The sequence below is a fragment of the Pholcus phalangioides genome, unplaced genomic scaffold (genome assembly GCF_987345545.1).
Source record: "Pholcus phalangioides strain wild (caught in Gottingen) unplaced genomic scaffold, Ppha-v1.0 ptg000039l_1, whole genome shotgun sequence".
NCBI classification, from domain to species: domain Eukaryota; kingdom Metazoa; phylum Arthropoda; class Arachnida; order Araneae; family Pholcidae; genus Pholcus; species Pholcus phalangioides.
The window spans coordinates 5,465,523-5,490,465 of NW_028301625.1; the positions used below are offsets into that span (position 1 = coordinate 5,465,523).

At 36.2% G+C, this 24,943-nt stretch overlaps 1 protein-coding gene and 1 pseudogene across 2 annotated transcripts; one reads left to right on the forward strand and one right to left on the reverse strand.

The window, feature by feature from the left end:
• Positions 1 to 181: 181 nt before the first annotated feature.
• On the forward strand, positions 182 to 20,805 carry G6P (Glucose-6-Phosphatase). 2 transcript variants are annotated; one of them, XM_089253434.1, is made up of 6 exons: positions 182 to 331; positions 5,004 to 5,085; positions 6,967 to 7,131; positions 8,045 to 8,160; positions 13,037 to 13,255; positions 19,827 to 20,805. In XM_089253434.1, the coding sequence occupies exons 2-6, from the start codon at positions 5,006 to 5,008 to the stop codon at positions 20,324 to 20,326; spliced, it is 1,080 nt and encodes a 359-aa protein (XP_089109560.1). In that variant the 5' UTR covers positions 182 to 331; positions 5,004 to 5,005; the 3' UTR covers positions 20,327 to 20,805. The 2 variants fall into 2 exon arrangements, with proteins under 2 accessions (XP_089109560.1, XP_089109561.1); XM_089253435.1 differs by lacking the exon at positions 182 to 331 and adding an exon at positions 1,151 to 1,448.
• On the reverse strand, positions 15,118 to 15,690 carry LOC149065490 (dynein light chain Tctex-type protein 2B pseudogene; annotated as a pseudogene).
• Positions 20,806 to 24,943: the final 4,138 nt, after the last annotated feature.

The window sequence follows — 24,943 nt, forward strand, 5'->3', positions numbered from 1 at the left end:
AGAAAGGAAAGAAAAGAAATAATAATAAAATAAAAATATCGAAGAAAATCACAAACACGTTCAGCGTAACTTCGCACTTGCATTATCAAGTCGTTACTGACGTCATAGCATATGTTGTAAACAGCGTTTCTTCGGAATCGTATAAAAACCAGTAAATATCCGAATCCATAGCAAAAGGCGCGACATATTTTTGAATAATACACATCATATAAAGCTGATATAAGGGAAACATAATTTTTCCATTTCATTAAAAAAAAAAATTTAGAAAAGCTTCTGCTTGTACTGAAAGATATTGATTGGAAAAAATTTGATTTCTTTTCATTGGCAAGAGGTAGGTAAAAATATTTTTCAATTTAATCTAATTAAATTAATTAAATTATTGAGTTATTTTGTAAAGTCAAAGGATTAACTAGATTACTCCGATTCCGAGTCAAATTCGTTACTAAAAATTTCCACTGTTTGCCCTGAGTGATTGAATAGGAACCGTTTTGATTGAAATAATAGAATTGGACAGCTGTGATGAAAATATAAACTGTGATGCTTTAATATTTACTGTATGCAAGCAGCTTATCAGTGTATCCAGAACGCGTTGTTTATTTAGTGACATGCAAAACGCCTCGCGTTTGCAGAACCTCGTGCTGAATTATTTGATAACATGAATATGTTGTATGTGTATGCGTATACAATAAAAGCAACGCTCCATGATGCTGTTTAATATTTACATTGGTTAACATAGAGATAAACAACTCATCATACTCCGTGTTTTATTATTGTCGAGTTGAGATACTTCTTGAGTTTTAGCGCGGTAACTCTGATTGTTTCGCAGCTGTGATGAAAATGAAAGAATACCGTATATTAAGCGTACACAATTTGTGCTGGCGCATTGAGCAGTATAAAGCATGGCTACTATAAACAAATGCATAAAAATATAATTTTATACACTTTATACTGTATATAATCGAGAATCTATCGCTTTCCTAATACGTATATAAGATTTGAATCATACATTTTTTTTTGCATTATAAACTTGCGTCGGGAGCGTGTTCAATTAATGACGCCTGTGATAAGGAATACAAACCCGAATGGTAATCAATGATTTAAAATATATATGTATTTAAACCATATATATCGCGGAAACTGTCCTTGGATTGCGACGTTAACTGTGAGGACGTAAACAATCTGAGCACGTGCTCTGTCGACCTCGGGCCAATGCAGCCGGAAGCTAACAGCTGGGTTGATTAATCATGATGTATTGTGTAACTGATCGGATTTTTTTCTTTATATTACGCAAGCAACGTGAACAGGCATCAGTTGAAGCAATAATCGGTAGCGTTTATATGCCTTCAATTTTTTTACACACTTTAAAGCCGGTGTATAGGAATATTAAACATCTCCGTCTTTTCGTGCATCTTTAAGCAAAGAAAGACTACAATAGTTCATAAAGAAAGGTAGGAAATCTTTATGTACAGTTATTTTAATAGTTGAAAATAAACAATTCCTATTTTATAAGTGTTTTTGAATTAGTTTGAGAATTTCAGTTTGCTTATGTGCTGTTATTGTGGGGAAAAAAACCTTTTCGAATCTAACTAAAGATTCTAAATGATTAATTCAATGCTAACGATTGAATTTTTTTTAAATCTGAAACTTGAATTTGTTTGATGACCACTGCTGTTATTCCATTGAACTTTTAGTTAGTATCGAAAAAATTAATACTACATCGAACTTATACAGAGACATAAAAAAGAATGAATGTTTTAGAAAAAATATCTTATCAATGAATTCGTATTAAAAAAAAGCAGCAGCTTTCAATGATATCAGATTATCAAGCAACAAGTGTAGGGCAGAATTAGGTTGCGTATAATAAGGTCGAAGTTCATTCTATTGAATGTGTTTGTTTTCTTCTGGTTAATATTTTATCATGTGAACTAGATATCTCATATTTTTTCCCCTTCTCGATTAAATCCTATCAGTTCCGGTAAAAACTTGGACTCGTAGGTGAAAGTATGTAAATTTTACAAGCAAAATGCAGATAAAGCTTCTTTGAGAGAGAAAAATTATCTTATTAACGGAATAGAATATGATAAGATTAAGTTATTTGCCAAAATATTGTGTTAAAAAAACTGTCCATTTCTTTCATCTTTTGAGAAGCATTTTTATTTATTGATTTCGATATTTTGAATAAATGCATGCGTCTTTTTTTTTACACAGAGATTTAATATCATATAAATTACTGCATTTGAATTGTTCCCATTATACAAGAGTATTCAGATTGTTTGTCCAGAGAACTATCTTTGCAACCGTTGACTCTAGGGGCATACAGTGATACCTCAGCTAACGAATGCCTCAGCCTACGAATTTTTCGGCTAACGAAGATTTTCTCGTGATTTTTCTATCTCGGGTAACGAATATGAATTCAACTAATGAACATTTTTGATGATGTGGATGCACGTACTAATATAAAACAGCCGTGTCATGAGCTAAATTTTCATCATACATTGTCACTCGAGCCCGATTAATTCTTTTGTTCACCTCGGAATCTTTTCCCAGATGTACCTCCACTAACTTTTCTGAAATTTTTTGAACCATTTCATGTAAAATGAAAGATCCAGCTAATAGAACATGCATTGAGAAAAAAAAACGAGATTAATTTTCGGGAGCGCACTTTCATTCAGTGCAAGACTTAGCATCGAACTGAACAGTCTGGACATTCTAGGAGCTTATCTTTCTAATCTGCATGTATCAGACACAGAAATGAGTTGACCAAATCACAAATGGATGAAGGACACCCACGAACTCAACTGGGTTGTGTTAGCACCGTCTTTAGTAGACTAAAGTTTGTGTTGGTTGGGTACATTGGTGTAAAATGAAAAAAAATCTTCAGTATTCTCTCTCTATCACATCTCCCCGTAGATTATAATTTATCCAATTTTGAAGGCGTTTAACACTCATCATTTTAGCATTCAATCAGTTTTTGTCTTTTCTATAGCGTTTCTTAATGTTTTAAAAAACGTATCTTTATATTTTGGGCAGAACTTGCAAACGATTTTCCATAGATACGAATAGGAAATCACGTTTCGGCTTACGAAGATTTCGACTAACGGACGTGATTTCAGAACGAATCATCTTCGTTAGCTGTGGTATCACTGTACTTCCAATTACAGAAAGTTTTCAAAATGACATGCGGTTTCCCAAAATGTTAATTTTTTGAGGGGTCGCATATATAAAAAAAACGTAAACATTCATTTTTGATACTGTCCGTGTGCTAAAACTTCCGATTAGTGAAATTTAGAACTGGCTTTGGAAAGTAATTTGCAAAAAATTCCATATTTTCAAATGCAATATTAAATCGAGATATTAAAGATGAAATATTACAATGCTTTGGTGACTTATCGCTGTGTTGGCATGTTTGTATTGGCTCGAGAATTTCCATTTTTAGGGACTGTGCACAAATCAAATGACCTCAACTATTAGTTTTTTTATTTAGATTATTTTATGGTGTATTGAAAAGATTAATGCTTTACATCGCTTACTGTGTCAGATACTTTTCATCGCTCTTTTGCACAAAATTATATAAAAAATAATTATTCGAATTTTGGAGGAACAAACGTGAAAGTGAAATGAAAAAAACATAACGTGTTTTAAATGTTGTATCTCTTCGGCAGATAGAATCAAAGGCAGGAAACACGCTGATGGTTCTAGTTTTAAATCACTAGTCACATGAGAAACGTAGATGATTATGTGCTTTCATAGTGAAGTAACTTGACTGGGAAAAATGCTTTGTTATAAAAATAATTAAAAATCCGAAACTTTTTTTTTTTTGTTTTTACGAAAATGACAATTATATTTTTCAAAGAATTTTTACATTTTGAATTTAATTTACGTTTTCGCAATTTATGAGCCACACCTTAATTATTGGCAATAAATACTGAACAATCAAAGTCAAATATCTCCATAAATTTTGCATTTAAAAATATGGAATTTTTTGCAAATGACTTTCCAAAACTGGTTCTACATATCACTAACTTGAAATTTCATCATACGGGGACTGTATAAAAAGTTTATCTTTTTATATAATACGGCACCTCAAAAAAATTACGACATTTTAAGAAGCCACATGTCATTCGAAAACTTTTTGTGACTGAGAACGTATACCTCTGAAGTCAACGGTTTCAAAGATGGTCCCGTGGATACAATTTGAATCGCCCTGCCGTATAGTGAAATGCTGCACATAAATATTTATATGAACTGAGTATTTGTAGTTCATATAAATATAGGCTGAAGTTTATGTGCCACCCCTAAAGATGATCCCTGGCGGGAGGCTGACAGGGTCTTAACCAGGTTACCCTGGTCAAACCTGATTTTTTTCAAGTATAAAGCCAACCACATCATTGTTTATCCAAATAAAATGTGTGTAGCAATACGTCCAGCTTTGAAAGAAACTGTCCCGCATTTTCATCCAGCATCATTATAACATTCTAAAATTACACCAGATAACTTGATCCACATTTTTTATAGCTCATACTGATATTAGCTATCATTATTTGCACTTATCCTGTAAAGAGAAAGTATAACGAGGTGAATTTTTTAAGAAATTTATTTCAGATTTCTTTCTGGTGCTCGAGAGCCGAATTTTTCCTTTGCCTTTATTTGATCATTTAAGAAAAATTGCTGGGTGGGGCACCAAATTGCACACCTGCCCCTTGTGACAGAATACATTCTTGTTTCTGGTATTATGGTTCAGCGCCTTGTTCGTCACCTCAACTTTTCTCAACATCGTCGTCGTCAAATATGGCTCAAAAGCGTGATGTCATTTCAGTTTGTACTATCGGAAATTTGTAAAAATTCCGGTGTCCAACTAAAGCCTATAAAAGCTGCCGCCAGGGAGCACCGCATCCCCTTGCACCCTCGCTTAAGCCGCCCCGTTCGTAGTCTATTAAAAGGGTGTATAAAGAATTTTTAAACAATTTTTATTGATGTATGATTTTTTTTCATTTATTTTGTAGGTATGACATCTGTGCTGTTGACCGACACGATGGATTTGCTTCACGAGAATAGCGTGTCCGCAATAGAGAGCTTACAAACAAAGTAATATACTTCTACCTTACATACAAAAATAAACGTGTTTTTGAAAAGCCATCAAAACAAACGAAAAGTTATGAGAATATTTTTCAATTAAAATATCTGAAATGGCCTTGGAACTTGTTTTCGTATTCGTCCTATTTGATAGCATCCATGGCTGCGACATTGTTTCGCAAGCTTCGGATTTATTTCAACGAGAGGAGATCGGGGGTTAATACAATATAATGGTATCTTAATGGGTGGGCCAACGTGGTCCGTAGGGGTCCTCCAAATTAACGTTTATCAACCTATGGTCTGTGAGTCGCCCGCAGGCAAACTCGATAATTTAATTCTTACTGAATGAAAAATTATTCAACCATTGTAATATTGATATTAGTAATACCCATATGGGTTTAATTAAAAATATGCCGTCATACTAAAGTTCACTATGCATCATCGAGGAAAATGTGAGAAATTGCGATCGTAAATACGGAACACTAAATTTTGCCAAAAAATTCAATTTATTGCCTTAAATGCTATTTTATAATTACTCCTAAAATCTCTTAAGAGTGGGGAAATAAAAAGCTGTTGCAAATCACAGTAAACATAATATATTCCATGAAAAAATATTCAAATGATGATGACCATATTTCATTTATAAAAGTGCGGTAAACTGGGATCTTAAATAGGGTAAAATACGGGACATAATTAATTGTCATCAAAAATGTTGCCTGAAGTAGGCACAATCACTAATTTTTATTAACATTGCTGAAAAACTTCGAACCTGACAAATATTAACAATGAAAATCCATATTTTTTGCCATAATTATCTTGATGTAATTTATATACTGCATTATGAAAAAATGCTGCGTATTCACGACTTTAGTAAATATTACAAATTTAAATAAAAGCATAGCAACAAATGCATAAAAAAAAATCGGCACAACCAAAACAGGAGTCCCATAATACGGGACACAAGTGGTCCGTAAAATTGTTTCCCACATTTTACTGGTCCCTGGGTTCAGAAACGGTGAGAAACGCTGCTCCAAATTGTTGAAGATTTTTAGTAGTAAGCATGGATAAAAAGATTTTTAATTTCTAAGTTGGATTCAAACAGTCACTAAAAAATATATTAATATTTAGCATCAAGCCTCTCAATTTATTTTTCCGGCCCCGCGTTGATGAAGAATTGTTTACATAGATATTTTATATGAAAATTGGTTTTTTCGGCGATAGTAGCCCATTTTTAACCGCTCTTGAAATCCTTGACCAAATTGCACAATTTTTGTAGAAATGATTACTGGATACTTAAATAACATATTTAAGAAGTTTCAAAAAATTGAGCATCAATTTAGCATATTCTTCTTCGTAATTTTAATGTAACTTTCCAATTGATATAAATTAATTAACTTATTTAAAAAAAATAATCAGTATTTATGATTTTGGGAAATGTTATAAAACTTTTTTTGTATATTTTTAAATTTTTTATTTCTCTTTCTCTCTCTGTTCTTGGTCATGAAAAAAAAGTTTTAGACAGAAAATCAGGATAAAATTTCTAAAAATTTCTTTTTGAAAAGTCATAGGAAATCAAATTTCCTTGTAACCAAATTTTAAAAAATACTATGACACTTATTAAACTTTACGATTCCCAAAAATAGTCATTTCCATGAAAATGACTTGAAACAAAATGTTAAACAAAGCGTTGAGCAAATGGAACGTCTGTCAAAAATGGGTTAGGTGGCTGCCAATGGATGGCAGCGACTGTGATGTTTTTGCAAGAATCTTAAAAGCTAGTCGTATATAGAAACATTAGGAAAACATTAAATGTGATTCTTTAAGTTATTTTCTGTGATGAATATTATATATAACGTATATAACTCGAAATAAATAATAATAATTATTTTTTAGGTTCCACTATCAAAGCAATATTTTCTTCATGATATCCAACATATTTGATCCGAGATACGCTTTCTTGTTTTATTCGCCATTGGTCTTCTCTTTGGATTGGACAGCGGGTAAAAAAATCATGCTGGTTACAGTCATTGCCGAGTGGTCTAATCAGATTTTGAAATGGTAAGTTTACGATAATGTTTAATGAATTACAGCCAACCCTCGGTTTACGAACTTAATTCGTTCCTGAAATCCGTCCGTAAACTTAATCGTTCGAAAACTAACCAAAATAATTTTTCCCATAGGAATCGATTTAAAATGTATTAATTCGTTCCCGGGACCCCGAAGATTTCTAGTGTCAATTTTTACAACACTGCTTTATGCTCAAGTGCATAACATAAAAACCAATTAAAATCATTATACTGACTCTTGAAACACTTCTCCCAAGAGGAACAACCCCAACCTTACGAAGTAACGGGCTTAAAATCCTATACCAGGGCAGAACCAGACCCATGTCTAGTCTCATTAATTTCATCTATTAATCTCAGTGTCAAAACACTCGAAATTTCTGCCTGTAAAACAAATCTGGCCATATTTCCTGTCGAACCAAATTCATGCGTCTGTAAGTCACTTGCTGCCAAGCTTTATCAATAAGCACTATGAGCAATGTAGAACATTAAAATGATGTTTCTAGAGGTCAGTAAGTGCTGATTGTGTGTCAGAAATTATTGCAAAATATCTCTGAAATTCTCTGACGTAAAACCTTCTAAAGGTTAAATTGGCATGCTGATCTATCTATCAGCTGGATAAGAGGAATCTCGTATTTGGAGAAAATAACTTTAAAAAAAACAGCCATGTGGCCATAGACATTTCAATTTCTCTATTGTTTCTTGGGATTCAGTCCAATATTTTCCGGGGCTTGCAAGTTCGTAAACCTAATCAATTTTTGTTTTTTGTAAACTGGATTGTACGCAAATCGAAACGTTCGTAAACCGAAGGTTGACTGTAATTTGTAACAAAAATTTATTCTTTTGTTTTAAGAAATTAACATGCCACATTGACTTTATTTTAAACTGTTTTTATTTTACCATACAAGGATGCTTCACGGAGAACGGCCATATTGGTGGATTCATGAAACCGGAGTGTATAATCGCACAGGAATAAATACACCTGAAATACAGCAGTACTCTTTGACATGCGAAACAGGACCTGGTAAGAAACATAAAATACAATATGCATTCTCGATTACAATGAGTAAAAAAATTTTTTTATCAAATTTCAATCTCCATGAAATGAGCGGAAGGAGACTGGTTTGGATATGGTATAAAATTAAGAGAATAAATGTCATTTCATGAACATTTTGTCAAAAAAATTTATACAGCTAATTATGAATGTAAAATTAGCATATTTTCAGTACTTCTGCTAGACATTGTACACTAAAAACTACTACCTGTATCAACATGTTCTTCACACAGATTATTACTATGACATTTTTCTCTGCAATGAAGTGAAAGTTTTAGAATAGTATGAAAACTTTGTGAGATATGATTATAAACGTGAAAAAATACATATTGTTCGTTAAAAGTACTCGATATTCTCAATTCAAAATCACGTAAATCAAAAAGTTTTGAACATATTGCTTGGCTTTTAGTTCGCTGCATAGCCAGAACTGTTTAAAATACAGTAGGAATATTTCATAGAGGTATTTCGGAAAATTCTTGAGATATTCATGTTTTTCGTGAAGTAAAAAAGCAAAAAAAAAACAAACAAATCTTCAGAGAACACATTCGTATATTTCATTTCCAAACTAAGATCATTAAAGTCGTTTAACTTAATTGGCAATTGATACGCTTCTAGTTATTGTAGAGATGAAAATGAAACAGTTTTAGATTCTAGAATAATTGCTCTTTCGAATGAACAAATAAAAACAATTTCGAAAATTTTGACGAAATCCATCATTTGAAAGAGGCCACACTCATAACTTTTTAAAATGGTTAAAAACTACATTCTAGTAGAAATTTCATTGAAAATATTACTTAACCCATGGCCACCACATCTTGCAGCCGGGCTCTCAAACATGTAATCTGATTAAAACCGACAACGTAAAATAGCGATCGCGCAGTGTACACGTACGCACTGTATGCACACACCTTCACTCAAAAAATCTGACTTGATATTGAAGGTAAACAAATTATGCCACATTTTGGAAAAAAAGTATTGATTTGGTTAAAAAGAAATTCAAACAGATCTCATTTGGCTAACACTTTACAAATCCGGTGATAAATTTGCCGACATAGGGGAAGATCATATGTAATATAATGTCACACAACATAGAGAGAAAAAACGCCAATCGTGAAGGAAAAAGGCAGAACTTAGCTTCTAATGGGATTGAATATTTTAGTTAATTTTCAAGAAGTAACAACCCACTGCTGGCAGCGAAATGTACTTTCGCTCGGAGTTTGGCACACAGCTGACCGTTAGAAAGATGACACGTCACAAACCTTATAACTCACTTAATATTCGTCCGATCCAAAAAAACGGAAAACACTTTCCCATATTAGTTTATCACAAGGAATCACGTGTGTAATTATTTGGGCCGTCGATAGTTACCACCCTGTATAATCAAAAATATGTGTAAAAAATAATTTGAAATAGATCAAGTAGTATTTTTAATGCCATTTCTACCAGAGCAGTTTTCTCACTATGTTAAAAGATACGAGACTCCTTAAGATTCATACAAGTTAAATGCGCCATGTGTTTTCTTCTGGCTAAAATTTTATGCTTGATCACGTGTTGAATACATGAATTAACTTGCAACTTTTTAAAAAAATATATAATTTTACCCCCCGAAGATGGAAAAGAGTTATATACATATATTATGTCATGGTGTCTCGCACTTATTGCGCCACACTTTCGTGATTTGAATAAGTCAAGGTAAAAGAGAAGAGAGATGAGTTGAATTACGTAACTGTTAATGTTTTTGGAGCTCAGCCAGTATCACCATTGTAAACGTCAGAGAAATGTGATGTGAATTAATTTCAACGGGAGAAAATATTGTTTTTATGAAAGAACACCAGAATGAAGAAAGCAGTTCTGTTTTCGACAGATTTTTATTCTGGAAGGTCAGAAGATCGTGTTTGAGGTGAACAAAGTGTTCAGTGTTTACGTAAAATTTTGAAAACAAGCTTTTATATGTTACGGTATATGTGATAAATCGGTAATAATGCATAATCGCCGGTTATTATGCATAATTTACCGGTTATTTTACGACGCAAAAACAAACCCGGTGCTTACGCACACTCCCTAAATGGAGTTAAGTTAAATAAATATGGAAGAAGTCACATGAAAATAGAACTTTAATTTAACCACTTAGCAGTTTTGCCTGTACGTGATGCACGAACTACACGAATTTTACCATAAAAATTAAAATACGCGTGAAAAGATGGAAAAATATTTTTTTTTACCGGCTTTGTTAATGTTGGCTTTCTTCATATTTATCAACATGCGCAAATATTACCAACATTACCGATCAAATTCATCATCCTTGACAATGATTCATGTATAATGTCCGGAAAATTTAAATACAATCATTGATCGACGATTTATCGTATATAATCACCGGTAAATGTGATAAATCCACAATGTTTATCAAACTTACCAAAATGGTCAGTGACTATTCATAAAAGTCTGGGGGAGGGTCAGGATGATGTCCGTTCATGTATACGGCTATATATGAGATCAGACCGCTCCGTCTTTGACGCTGGGGGATCGTTTGACTTTCGCAAAACGTACCATGCCTTGGACTTGTCAGTGGTATGCTGTTACGTTCTCCGATGAAAAAAAAAATTCAATGTTTTGATGGTTTCCATTCACATATTGGCATGATTTGAGGTCTCCAAAGCGGCTGTTAATGAGACGTGAAATGGGTGGTGGTTCAGTGATAGTTTGGGGAGCATTTTCTGCCCTCACGATATACTCAAAAAAGTCTATGTAGAACTTTTACAGGAGCAACTTGGTACAATCAACCCTCATTTCGAGAACAACGAAAAATGATTCAGTCGAGGAGCTAGTCTTAGTTTACGAACACACAAAAAGCACTGAATCTACAGCGAAGGATATTTCAGAAGTGTGTGGCACGTGGCTATTTTTTTGTTCATTTGAGAGGATTTGATGTCATCTGAGTAACGCCGTTATCCAGCGGTGATCCATGGATCAGCAGGTCATTTCAAACTTCAAGAAGCTCTACATCCGAGAACTTCCACAAAAATGTTTTACAATAATTTTTGGCATAAAATTAACTCTCAATATGACTTCTCAAATATTATTTTATTGTTCTACATTACGAATTGCATTTGCTACCATTGACAAACCTTACAGAACTATGAATTTGGCTTGGGCCAGATTGTGTTGCAAGCAAAGATTTTTGAGTGCTTTGACATTGGGATTATAAATATTAATGAAACTGCACAGACATGGCCCTAGTATCTTTTTCATTTCGTCTCTGTATAGTATGGTTATTATCTTAATGATTTTCATTGGTTTCACGCAATGCACAGGAGCTGCGGCAAAAACTCACTCTAGAAATGTTCGGGGTGTCAAGTATGGTTTTCAGGGCAGACCCCCAAAAGTCCCCCCTCGCTACGCCCTTGGTTCAAGAAAGAAAACATAAATGTTCTTTCTTGGCCGGCTCGTTCCCTTGACCTCAACCCCATGGAAAATTTGTGGGGCATCCTTTGCAGATCAGTATATGCAGGTGGGAAGCAAAACATTTTCTTCCATCGAGCATCTAAAAGCCGCCATATCAAGCTTGGAATCTCTTGTGGCACTCTGACGATTGATTTGGTTGAATTTATGCTAAATCGCTTTGATTAGAAAGACAGGTGATTGTACAAAATATTCATTTTGATGAATTTATATGTAATTTGTTTTATTTTACTTTTCCTCAAAAAATAAGGTGTCTAAATATTTTTTCTATAGTTTTTTGTTTTTCCATGAAATAACAAGAGAATCTTTTTTTAAATTTCGGATATTTGGTATTAAGTTATTTAAAGTTGGAATTTTTGTTTTTTACTTCGCTAAGTCACTTCAAGTCATACATGCTCGCTCATCCCATGGCCCTCAGGTCATCTGATGTGACCCACAGCAAATAACCAAATTAAGTGGCACGTGGTACATTTGCAGATTACTAAAGTGGCAACACAACTATGAATCACTTGAGCTGCTCGAATCATTTTTATGGTGCACGTATAGATCACTTAAATTGCCCATGGCATATTTCCAGATTACCAAAGTGGCCTGTGGGCATGGGCGGAGATACGGAAAGGGGTGGGGGGCATTGCCCCTCCCCCAGCATCAAAGGTGAAGTCGACAGATCGAATGCATATATGTATAGATGAATCGACATCATCATCATCTTGCCCCCCCAGACTTCCAAGTCTATCTCCGCCTATGCCTGTGGGACGTTTTTAGATCACTCAAGCGACCCGTTACTCACTCGAGTAACTCAAGTGACATGAGGCAGATTTCCAGTTTCGAAACCAAAAGTGGCCCACACTTTCCAAAAGGTTGAGTATCCATTTTTTGGAATTTTCAAAATGTTTTTGCATTTTTGATACTAAAAAAAGCATCAAAAACATAAATGTCAGCAAAAAAAAATTATTTTTTTTTGTGAGGAAATAAAATTTGTTTTGTTCAAATTTTTTCATCTAAGATGATGTATGTAATCTTAACATACAATTTTTCCAGAATTTTATGTAATAAAGCACAAATTTTCCAGAAGGCACTTTCTTCCCCCCTCCCGGAAGCCATCTTAAAAAACCAATGTCCAACTTTAAGAGCTGCCCCCTGATGAAAGTTCATATTCAACATATTTTTAACTAAAAGCTTACACAATTCTTTAAGTCAAGGCTTAACTCCCTGCGGTTAAAAGAAAAAATTCTACAGTAAGAAAAAGTAATCTGTACATTCGTGACATCAGGGTCTGAAAGGGATAAGTGGACTCTGCTTTGACCAAGTTGTCATGTGAACGAACATTCGGCTATCTCTAATCAAGTTTTAAACACATGTTCTATTTCATTTTTTTTTCCAGGAAGTCCTTCTGGTCATGCTATGGTCACTGCTGCAATTTTTTACGTCATATTTGAATCGTTTTTGAGGAGAACTGGTGCTGTCAATAATAAAAGGAATAGCAACTTGATTGAAAAAACTTGTTGGATTGTGTATTTGGCAATGCTGGTTACGGTCAGTACATCCAGAGTGTTCATCGCGGCTCATTTTCCGCATCAGTGCATCATGGGAATAGCGATAGGTAAATAGAAAATTTGTTTTTCAATTTTAGAAACTGACTAGTAGAGCCCAGATTACATGCACTATATAAAAAGTGGTGAAATATATTATAAAAATACACAAGTATGCGCTTGCCAAAATATGCGCTTAAAAATTCTGTATTGTACTTAAAAAAAAAGCAAATATGTTTTTAAAAAAATTCATATTTTCTATTTCTAAGCGCATATTCACTACAAAAAAAGTATCCCTGTATATGTCACAGTAAATGTGATAAATCCGGTTATTATACATAATCGCTGAGCATGTTGGTAAGTTTGATAAATTTCCCTAAATCTATCACTTTTACTGCCAATTATGCATAGTACCTTCCCTAAATTATTCACTTTTACAGGCATTTATGCATAGTACCTGAACAAGGTTGGTAAATTTAATAAGTACCAAAAAAAAAATTCATCAGCAATTATGCATAATACCCAAGCGTTGCATCGTGGGCAAACATGATGAATCATACTATACAATATACTGTACATCAGTGGTTCTCAACCGTGACCCTACAATATTCCAGGAGTCCATGGATAAAAATCTTGCAAAAGGGAGAGGGGCCCACCAAGAAGAAATTTGTAAACATAGTGACCAAAAAAAATTTAATGTCAAACAAACTGCATAGAATATATATTTTGTAATTTCCCCCTTATTAAAGTAAACTGTGAACTCTCAGCAGAAACATGTAACTTTATCACACTGTGCATGTGTGTTTTCCAAGCTTGGAGCATCAGTTCAGCGCTGCTGTATAATATATAGTAGTAGCCCTGTTCCAGGGCTGTAACTTGGATTTTTGCAGCTCTCACAACTTTGAAATGAGATAATTTTATAACTGTGTTCTTTGTTCCCACCTAAAACGCCCCCCTAAATTTTGTCACCTAAGGCAGTTGTCCAGGAACACATGCAGTATAATCCAGATCCGTTGGCGATTTTTTTTTCGGCACCAAACACTTCAGACAGCCCGAGGAAAGTCGTCAAGACCGTGACTGACTACAGATGCCGGAAAAAAAGTCTGGCATAGAAAACATAACAAAAGCGGAAACCAACAATAATATTACAAATAAATATTCTCAATATGAAAAAAATAAAACCTGGACTCTCTTCAAAATAATAAATCAATCCGGGCATAAGTTTCTCTGAGTATCCAGACTCTTTTAGGAATTCCCTCTTAAATAAACTACGGTCCTTCTAGTTGTAAAAATAAATATTATCCATAAATAAGTAAAACCCGGGCTCTCTTTGAAAAATAAACCAATCCGAGCACAAGTCACTCTGAGTATCTGGAGTGATCTAATATTTCTTTGCGACACTAAAAACGGAAGGGCAGAAGTTACAAAAAATAATAAGAATAAATATATCGGAAAGATACAACCTGACGGGGAAACATAATCCTAGTGAGGCAAGACAACGGAAAACAAAATGATGCTATTTCAGATACTATTATGCAAAGAGAGACACCATTTGAATAGCCCAGGTTACTAGTGCCACCTGGAATGGAAAATCTAAAAAAATTACATTAACCTGGCATCATTGACTACCTTGGCGACTTACACTGCATCTATACTGTTGTCCCCACCCCTCTCTAGTTCTGGCATCAGATATTCTGTTGTCTACATGCTCCGATTTGAAGGGAATAGAAAGAAAACAAAAATGAAGATATCAGCGAAAAATGCTGCACACACCTCCAGAAGCAGGTGGTCAATCACGCCTGACTTAAAATGCTGTCATGACTTTTCTGTGAAGTATGTCACAGATTTCGGCATATTCTGCTTTAGGGGCACAGGGCGGTGAATTTGATGAATGAGTGGTAAAATTTTCAATGCACAAAAATAAAACACTAACTCGCAAACTAATATATAAATTATATTCATTTGTTTCAACATCACAAAGTCATAATACACTTCAGGTAAAAAGATGCACGACCACAATAATCACAGAAACATATGTAGCTGGTGGAGTATTAGTAATAGTAAGTGGCGAATACGCCGACGGCACAATTGAACGAATCGGTGCTGAAGACCTCGGACAAAGACACGTCAGTGTCTGCATCCCACAGGCAGCGGCTGCACATCCTGATTCCCTGTCCTTTTTGCTGCGTGATGTTTACCTCTACGATAAACTTGTACCGATCGAAATTCATTTCTTTGATTTTAAAATGCAGGGACTCGGACAGGGACTTCTTGACGACATCCCGTACAGTTTCCCTGTTGAACTTCTGCTCTGGACGCGGGCGAATGCTGTAGGTGCTTGGAGCTTCGGCTGCCTCGTGTTTTGTTTCCATTTTCGTGATCGTTTGCTAACTTTGTTTTAATAAACACTTCAACACCAACACACGTGAGTTTGTTTACAGGCGGCGTTACGAACTTGAGTGTTTTGCCTTTTCATCGGCTAGCCAGAATTACGATTTGAAGTGTTCTGGTTGGTAGATAATATTCCGATATCGAGAAGATCGTAAAATTCGTAGCTGTCTAATCAAAAAAACTAAAAAAAAGACGGGTGTGGCTTTATTTTCGTAAAATTTTAATCCAAAAAAATATATTTTGTTGCCATCTAATAGCTTACAAGAACTCTGCAATTTTTCTGTTCAATAAATGCCAATAGATGGCAGTCAAGGCTCTATTTTCTCTTTATGTTTTCAAAATAATATGTAAGTACATATCTTATTTAATAGATGGCAGCCCAAGGGTAGATGAAAATTTGATTGAATTGACCATATTTTTCCGAAAAAGTATCAGGATATTGCTGATTGTCGCCAGAAAAGCATTTTTAAGATTCATATTCATTTCCATGATTATTATATACTGTTTAATTTATGAGTTATGGAAACAATAACTTTGATCAGGCCGGTAGCCACAAATTTTGTTCAGAGGGGGACCACTGGCATTTCTGGGAATCACAAAAGTCGAACAATAGATTGGGACATTTTTCCCCTTTTTCAACCATTTTCTTGCATTTCGAGGGGGGAGACAGGCCCTCAAGTCCCCCTCCCTCTACGGTCTTGTCTTTTACGTTGGTGAACAATAATATTTAAGCACGCCTCGTTGAGAAAACGGGAAATGAGACTTTTTGGATCACGTAATATTTCCCTTTTTCTTGAGGGACATACAAGGTAACCAATATGGCGACTTCCTGTGCGACTCATGAAAGAAACAAATCTAAATTAAAGAAACATAGAAATGAATCGTTTTTTTTTTTTCTTTTTAATGGGAGTTAGATATTTCGAAATCTTTTTTTAACTTCAAGTTATCGATCTGCCTGTTTTTGCTGCAAAAAATGCTTGATTAAAGCTGCGGAATTTCTTCAATGTAATTTGATATGGGCTCATAATTAATTTCAAAACATCATAAACTATATGGATTGATGCAATTGGATAACAGAAGACATTAATTCTTATTTTTGCGCTTGAAAAGATATAAATAAAAAGTTGAAATCAACGTTATATTGCATGGCCATCCACCTCAAAAGTGGGTCTGGCTCATTATTTGATATTTAATTTTCTGAGTTTCGTATCTCTAAGTGAGCTCAATATTTCGAAAATCAAAAATTCAATTCAATTTTCAAAATTATTGATGTGGCGGAAAACCCCCACCAAATTTCCGCATTTCTACACTAAAATCGGCAATTTCAACATTGATCTCTATGGGGATCACCTAGTGTTTGTCCCTCAGAGTGATGCTGATGAGGATTATGACGTGTATTCGAAAAGCCTCATTTTTATTTTAGAAAAAGTCGGGACAGCCGGAATTAATGGCAAATACTCGAGTCATTTGTTCGCCCTATAAACGTATCTCTCCGTTTACTTGGCCATACACATTTTTTTTATAAATGTCCTGTTACCATTTTTTTACTGTATTTCTCATGTTTATTTTGATTTTTCGTTAATTTTTTTTAAATTTTTCAAATTCAATAATATTTATACTTCAAACAACATTTGAATAACTATCTTCCAACAGGAAAATGGGGAGGGGTAGGAAATTAATCATGGTCGCACGGGAGTCACAGTAATGAGAAATGGTTTAAGGGAGGCATGGGTAAAAAAGGTTGAGAATCACTGCTGTACATAATTCATCCATATATATTGTATCATTATATCGGGGTACGATCTTAAAATTTGCTTTCATTATATCAGGGTTCGATCCTAAAATTTGCTTTCATTATATCGGGGTCCGACTATATATTCATCACACATACTAGATTTATTACACATATTTTTTTCATAATTATCAAATTCACCAATTACACTTGGATATTAATCATAATACAGTCGAATGCCGTTTTAACGAACACCGTTATAACGAAAATCTCGTTTTAACGAACACTTTTCTAATCCCCAAATAAGTTTACATAGGAACAATGCTATGTAATCTGGAATTCCTTTATAACGAAATTTCGTTTCAACGAAGTGATTCCTCCGGTCTCTTGTCGTTCGTTATAACGGGATTCGACTGTAACAGACAAATTCAAGTATTTATCAAATTTACTAGCGATTCTTGGTTATTATGCATAATTGCCATTTAAAATGAAAACGATTTCAGTATTTTTCAAATTTATCAACGATGCTTTGGTATTTTGCATCTTCGCCGGTAAAAATAATAAATTTATCAAACATATATATATGAATACAATACATTATATAAATTAAAATTTTAATCTAGGAACTGTATGTGATACATCTACGTGTACTTCGCAGCCCCCAAATGATGTGACGTGATAATCACGTCACGCCAGTGCAGTATGTTTCGGCCTTTAGTCATTTAACGGTCCTCTTCAATATTACGAGAGATAATGTGATAGGGGGTTTAGGCCTAGAGATAACTCATTTCGCTCTACACATCCACCGAAATTCAATTTGGGGGGGGGGGCGGTAAAAGTTTGAGAATTCGGATCAGTTGGGAAAAAAACCTTTTCGAGGAGGTTCCAGAAAGCATTGCCGTCTTAACGGATGGGCATACTAGATAGTGTAGGTCGATAAGGAGCCTTATGTTAACGAGACATATGCAAAACAAAATAATTTCTAATACATGAAGTAAGATCAGGGCCGCAACTAGGGGGGGGGGGAGCAGGAGGGTCTCGTGCCCTGGGTTATGGACCCGGGGGGGGCTCAAATTTCATTCAGAAACCTCTCCTTCAACATTACAAGGGAGCGTCAAAATGTGCGCTTGTCCCGGGTAACCAAGCATCTAGTTGCGGCCCTGAGTAAGATTTTGAATCGTGGGGAAGGGGGGGGGGAGACTGGCACTTCAAGTCTGATAAGATGACGGGCCTACAGAAACTCTTTTCCACAGGACTCATAGTACTGTTAAGACCATGCTCCCCCCCCCACCCCATTCGGAAAGGATGACAGGGCTCTGGAGGACTTGGGTATCGGTATTACATATTTTTAATTATTTAAAACTATAAATTTTCTTGAAAATCAATATGCGAAGTCTGCTGTAAATCTTGGTCTGTGCTCCTGTCAAAAATCAACGGAATCTCCGTTCAAGGATGTTGGGGCCAGGGCCGTAACTATGATTTTTGCCGCCCGGGGCACACATGATTCAGCCTCCTGGGGCAAACATTATTTTGCCGCCCCTGCAACTTGAAAATTCGATAATTTTTTAATGGTGTTTTTTGTTCATACCCAAAACAGCCACCCCCTAAATTTTGCCACCTGGGCAGTTGCCCCCTCCCCTTCTATTTAAGGCTCTGTTGGGGGTCACGGATTCACTACCGTATTTGTGTCTGTTAATAAATCGACGTATTTTTCATCAACAGATCAATAGAATTTCACGTTCTAGCTTTTTGAAGTATTTATTGTAAAATATTATACGCATTCAAAGCAATGAAATTCAGTTTTACGGGCCCTTATATTTTGTGACCTGGTGTAATCGCAACTGCCTTATGGCCGCTACACGCTACTTTGACGTGACGTGGTCCACGTGGGAATTCACCACGTCATGTCAGAGTGGTATGTAACGGCTTCAAGTCCGGCCCTGAATATAGATGGTGCAAAAAAAAAGATCGCTTTAAACCAGGGCCATACTCGTGTCAAGGCAAACCCAGTACGCTCCAAGGTTGGCCATGTGCCAGTAGTGTGGCTGCTCCATCATTGTCAATGATCGTCAAATGTTGGGGGCTGGAAGGTATTGGAAGGCTGGTCGAACAGTACCTTCCAGCTTCAAACCCAAGTCAAAAATTCCGCCTTCCTTCCCGATCTTCCAATTCGTCTGGCAACAGATTTGTCGAAGAACGTCAACAGTCACAACACGGAGAGTGTTGTGTTAGCAAATATTTGCTAAGGAATATTGGGCCAAGCTGGGCCAATGTGTAGCCAGCCTATGCCGCTGCTGCTTCCTTTTATCAGGGAAAGCCAAATATCGGAAGCAAATATTTGCGAAAGCCCAGACTTGACACAAGTGTGGCCCTGACTTTACGATAGAACAGAGTGAAATTCATATATTTCTCTTTTTCGCTTATCTAAAAACTTATTGCAAAAGATCATTCCTGATACTGCATTTACTTATATATATAATGATCGTCTTTTTAACGTCTTTCCTTTTTGTTTTTTTCAGGATGCTTAGTTGCAATGTCTATGAATAATGTAAAAACGGATAAAATGACTGCCAATCATTATATCATCGGAACTATTGCACTCTTAGGAAGCGCATTAGGCACTTTCGCCGCATTGAAAGCTATGGGCTTAAACCCATTGTGGTCCGTTGATAGAGCTGTTAAATGGTGTGCCAAACAAGAGTATATTCACGTTGATACAACGCCATTTTTTTCAATGATGCGTTACTGTGGTTTTTTCTTAGGAATGGGCTTAGGTCTGACAAGTCAACGTTTCACGGCCTTGTCTAATGTAAACTTTTCAATCTCCATGAAAATTTTTGCAGCATGTCTCGCAGTTGGTATGTCAAAGCTTTCAGAGCGTATTGATCTGCCTAAAGGGAATATGATGGCATTCTACGCAACAGCTTTTATCCTGAATGCAATATTGCCTTACGTCACAATAGCTGTAATACCGAGTTTTGTCCATAAAATATGGGCTAAGAAAGAAAAAGTGCACTGAACAAATATGAATTGAAAAACAGCTCAGGAGGTTTTCAGTTTTTTTCTTCTTCTGATGGACAGTGAGTAGGCTGGAATCCCACGAAAGTATGGGAAATTGAAGGATCGGCCTCAGAGTTTCACAAACGAGCGTAAAAGAACGGCTGTTTTGGCGAGTTGATTGTAAAAATGCTGCAAATAACCATTTGGGGAGTTGTTACGCTACATACCTTAAATCATTGACTGTAATTCAAATTATGTGTGAAAAACACGTTGTTTGTGTCACAACTGCTATACAATAGCTTTTATAGCATTTGCTTCAAAGTTTTTTTTTTTTGTCCAAAGTCCATTTTATTATATTTTTTGTGCAATGCTTCTCAATGCAATCTGTAACATATATATTGTACATAAATGATGCCATGAGGACCAAGAGTAACATATCATTGTTACATTGTAAATACTCATTTTCAGCAATTCATTTGAATAAATTATGTAGTTTGATCAGCTTTTCGATCATTTAAATATTGACTTATTTTGTTTGCACCATATCCATTTTTGCACAGGGTGATTCCATAATTTCCCTTGCCACATTTTACTGGCGAACCATTGATCCTAGAGGCATGCTTAGAAAAAGTATTCATGTAGACCTATGATACATAATTTATAATGCAAGGGGTTCTACAGTTATTATAAAATATAAAAACTAACTTTTTATACGGACACCTTGTCCTCAAAAACCCAATAAGAAAGTTGTTGCCCCGTCTCTACGGGTCCAAAAAAACCACGATTTTATGTTCGATATTCGTTGAAGTATTTGGATTCAAAAATCGGAGAAAAGTTGGGAAAGAACAGCATAAACGAGGAAAAAAACGTTATGCTGTTCTTTTCCAACTTCTCTCTGTTTTTTGAATTCAAATACCTCAGCAAATATTGCACTCAGTGTGCGAGAAAAAAAAATTTTTTTTGGCCTAAAAAGAGACAGGGCAACAACTTTCTAATTGGGTCTATGAGAGATGTCCGAATAAAAAGTTAATTTTTACATTTAATGACTATACAACCACTTGCAATATGAATGATGTATCATAGGTACGCTGACCCTATTTTCTTGAGAAAAATACGCGAAATTGGGCTTCGAAATATGTGAATATACAGGGCATTACCAATAATCACCAAAAATAACAGGCAGGTTTCAATGCACTTTCCTACTCTCCAGGAATAAGGGTGTGGACAATAGAAAAAACTCTCAAAGGGCACATGTTCGTATTTTGAACATTTGAAACCCGGTTCTTTGGGGCTTGCCGTGTGTACTCTCAGAAATACGTAAGCAGGAATCCTCTGGCCAAGGTTTTTCACAGAACCCCGCCCCAAGCCAAGAGAGGGAAGCTGGTGTACCTAGTGCCCCGGGCGTTGGACCAGAGGGGGTGCTAAATTTTTTTAAAATTATTCAAAATTACACGGAGGAAGGCATAAAGCATGCTTGCCCGGCTGAAAGAGTATCTAGTGGTGGCCCTGGGTACATAATCGGTTTTCTAGCACCGACAGCCTTCCAACCTATAAGTATATTATGGCTGCTACAAGGGTGGGCTGACAGGGCTCTAGCCCTGGGTCCCGGGACAATTATAATTTTTTTTTTCACGCTATAAATTCGAAGAAGAAGACATATTCTAGAAGGTCCTTCATTTTCTGAGGTACCTGAATTTATATCGAACCACTTAGAAGCAGATTCGAGGATGTTTTCTCACATATTTCACGCAGTAAGAATTCAATCTGCCCACGTTATTATCCTCAGTGCTGGCACAACGAATAAATACAACCAAAATAAATCTTGGCAATTTATTTCTGGCAACAACTAGCTAGTATTGGTTGTCAAGGTCTATGGTTCGACGGTTTTTATAAAAATGAACATATTCTAGGATGTCATTTGGTTGCTCAATCCCTTGGCGAAAACGTATTTTGCCAGCATTACACTCTCGCGGTTTCTCGAGTTTCTCCGGCATTACACTCCGTGAGTGGTTGCGATAGAACTAGCAGGTCAGGCAGTAAAAAACAGTGTTTAAAAGCCGCATCTTTGGATTTTGTACAAAACGCTCGTTCATGCTTGGGAAACCTACATCTAAGTGATGAACAATTGAAAGAATTGGAAACAATTTGCACATATCTTTTTTCAAAAAAAAAAATTAACTGCTGATGAACTCCGGTATAAATTGATTTCACAAAATATAGGGGCTTCGGCCTCAGTTTAATGAAACTAATATGCACATTAGATGCTTTGCATTTACATTGTTTAAGAACTACAGTACAAACATATACAGGATATTCTGTTAATGGACCGACGAACTCAGAGGGTTGTTAGTAGACATCAGGAGGAACAAAAATTGCTATGGAACATGATGTCGCAAACCACGTTGAGAAGGTGAAAATCGCGAAAAATGCATGCAGGTTTCGACGTCACGCTGGAACGACAAAAAGTACAATAATAACTACAAAAAGATTTATTTGATTAATTATTACCAGAGTTGTTGGAAGTGGCGGCCGCTGACATCATTGCACAGTCTACAACAACGTAAAAAGGATTCCCGGACGCGCTCGAAGATACCGCGTATGCTTTTGATATCTGTCCTAACGACGGCAATCCGCACCCGCACTATGAGATTATATCCTCCGGTGTGCCCGCTGTGCTAAACGACCATTACCACATCTGCTCGACCATAAATCAGATGCATATCAGCGTATTCCTCGTTCGTGTAGTCAACCATCACGATACTCATTGAAACAGACAATTAAGTGCTACACGCAGTGCTGTAACTAGCTATTCCTGTGGCCTGTGCAAGAATTTGCATTTAGGCCCCTTCTGGACCATTCTTGGGCCCAGAATGGCCCATTTAGTCCCATTCTGGGCCCCCTTCCAAGTGGCCCTGTGCGAGTGCACCTGTCTAGTTACATCGCTGGCTACACGTGCTTACTACCACAATAGCGCTAATTTACGTAGTCCGCAGCGCGTGATCCTACCCCAGCGCATGCGTTTCGCGACGCTGCTTATGTCAGATATGGTGAGCGAACCCACGAACGCATTCAGCGATCAACTGATATCCACCTTTCGTCTCCTCTGGTCTCAGCGCCTGCGTGCGTTTTTCGAGATTTTCACCCTGTTGCGAATAGAACATGATTTGCGACACCATGCTCCATTGCAATTTTTGTTTCTCTTGATGTCTACTAACAACCCTCTGAGTATGTCGGTCCATTAACAGAACACCCTGGATATGGAAAAATTCTCATCGTGCAAAATTTAAGTCCATTGATTACACTTTATTTGACTATGAAGCACAAAATGGTAACAAAATGACAAAGCGACCTTTTCCGGAGTCTTTGATTCAGCCCTGTAAATGCACGTCGAATTGTCGAACAATGTTTTGTAATTGCAAAAATTCTGGTTTAACTTGTATTCCGATGTGCAAATGTGTATTGTCAAAATAAAAATGACTGATTATTTGTCTTTATTTCGCATATTTTGTTTGAATTTTGGGAAAGAGCAAAAATGTAGATGTTGTTTACCTTGATTTCTAGAAGGCATTCGATCGGGTCCAACATGGTAAACTCTTGAAGCATTTACATGAGATTGGGATTGGGGGCAACTTGCTGAATTGGATAGAATCGTGGTTAAGAGATAGATCTCAACGAGTTATGGTGAACGGGAAATTCTCTGGTTGGACAGGCGTCACAAGTGGAGTTCCTCAAGGAAGTGTCCTTGGCCTTATACTTTTTTCACTTTCTGTCGATAAACTCGATCAGGGTATCGATGGAATTGTTAGCAAATTCGCAGATGACGTGAAGCGGGGGTAATCGGAAATCAAAGCGATAGGGAGTTGCTCCAGACCCACTTGAACAGAATCGGAACATGGGCAAATGAATGGAACATGAAGTTTAGCATTGACAAGTGCATGGTCGCTCATTTTAGCTCCAACCACCCACGTTTCTCTTACGAATTGAATGGTGTCACTATCCCGGATGAAACTAGGGTCACTGATTTGGAAATTCTCATTGACGAGCGGCTTAGGTTTTCTGAACATTGTTCATCGGTGGTCAAAAAAGCGAATAGAATGCTTGGTCTCATTTTTAAAAAGGTCTCTTCGCGTTCTTCTAAAGTCATTCTTCCGCTTTTTCGAGGCTTAGTTCGTCCTGGACTGGAGTATGCTGTAAGGTTTAGGAGACCATACCTACAGAGGGACATAGACTTGGTTGAAAGGGTGCAGAGAAGAGCTACATGTGTCCTAATTGTCACACGGGGCTTGAGTTTTACTAACACCAAACATGGCCCCCGCTATGTCCCTTGTGGGATATAAGCAGGCTACCGGCTTGAGTTATGAAGAGAGACTTCATTTCTTGAATATGTTCACATTGGATGAACGCAGGCATCGAGCAGATATAATGGAAGTGTTCAAATTTTTCAACGGGATGGATAAGATGGACCACATGAACTTTTAGTACACCGCCAATCGATTGCTTTACAAGGGGACACCAGCATCGATTGGTAAGGGACAATGCGAGGTTATGGTGTCACAGGGAATTTTTCTCTAATAGGGTTGTTAATAAAAGGAATAGCTTACCCCCGGAGAGGTAGTTAATTGTAACACAATTGACA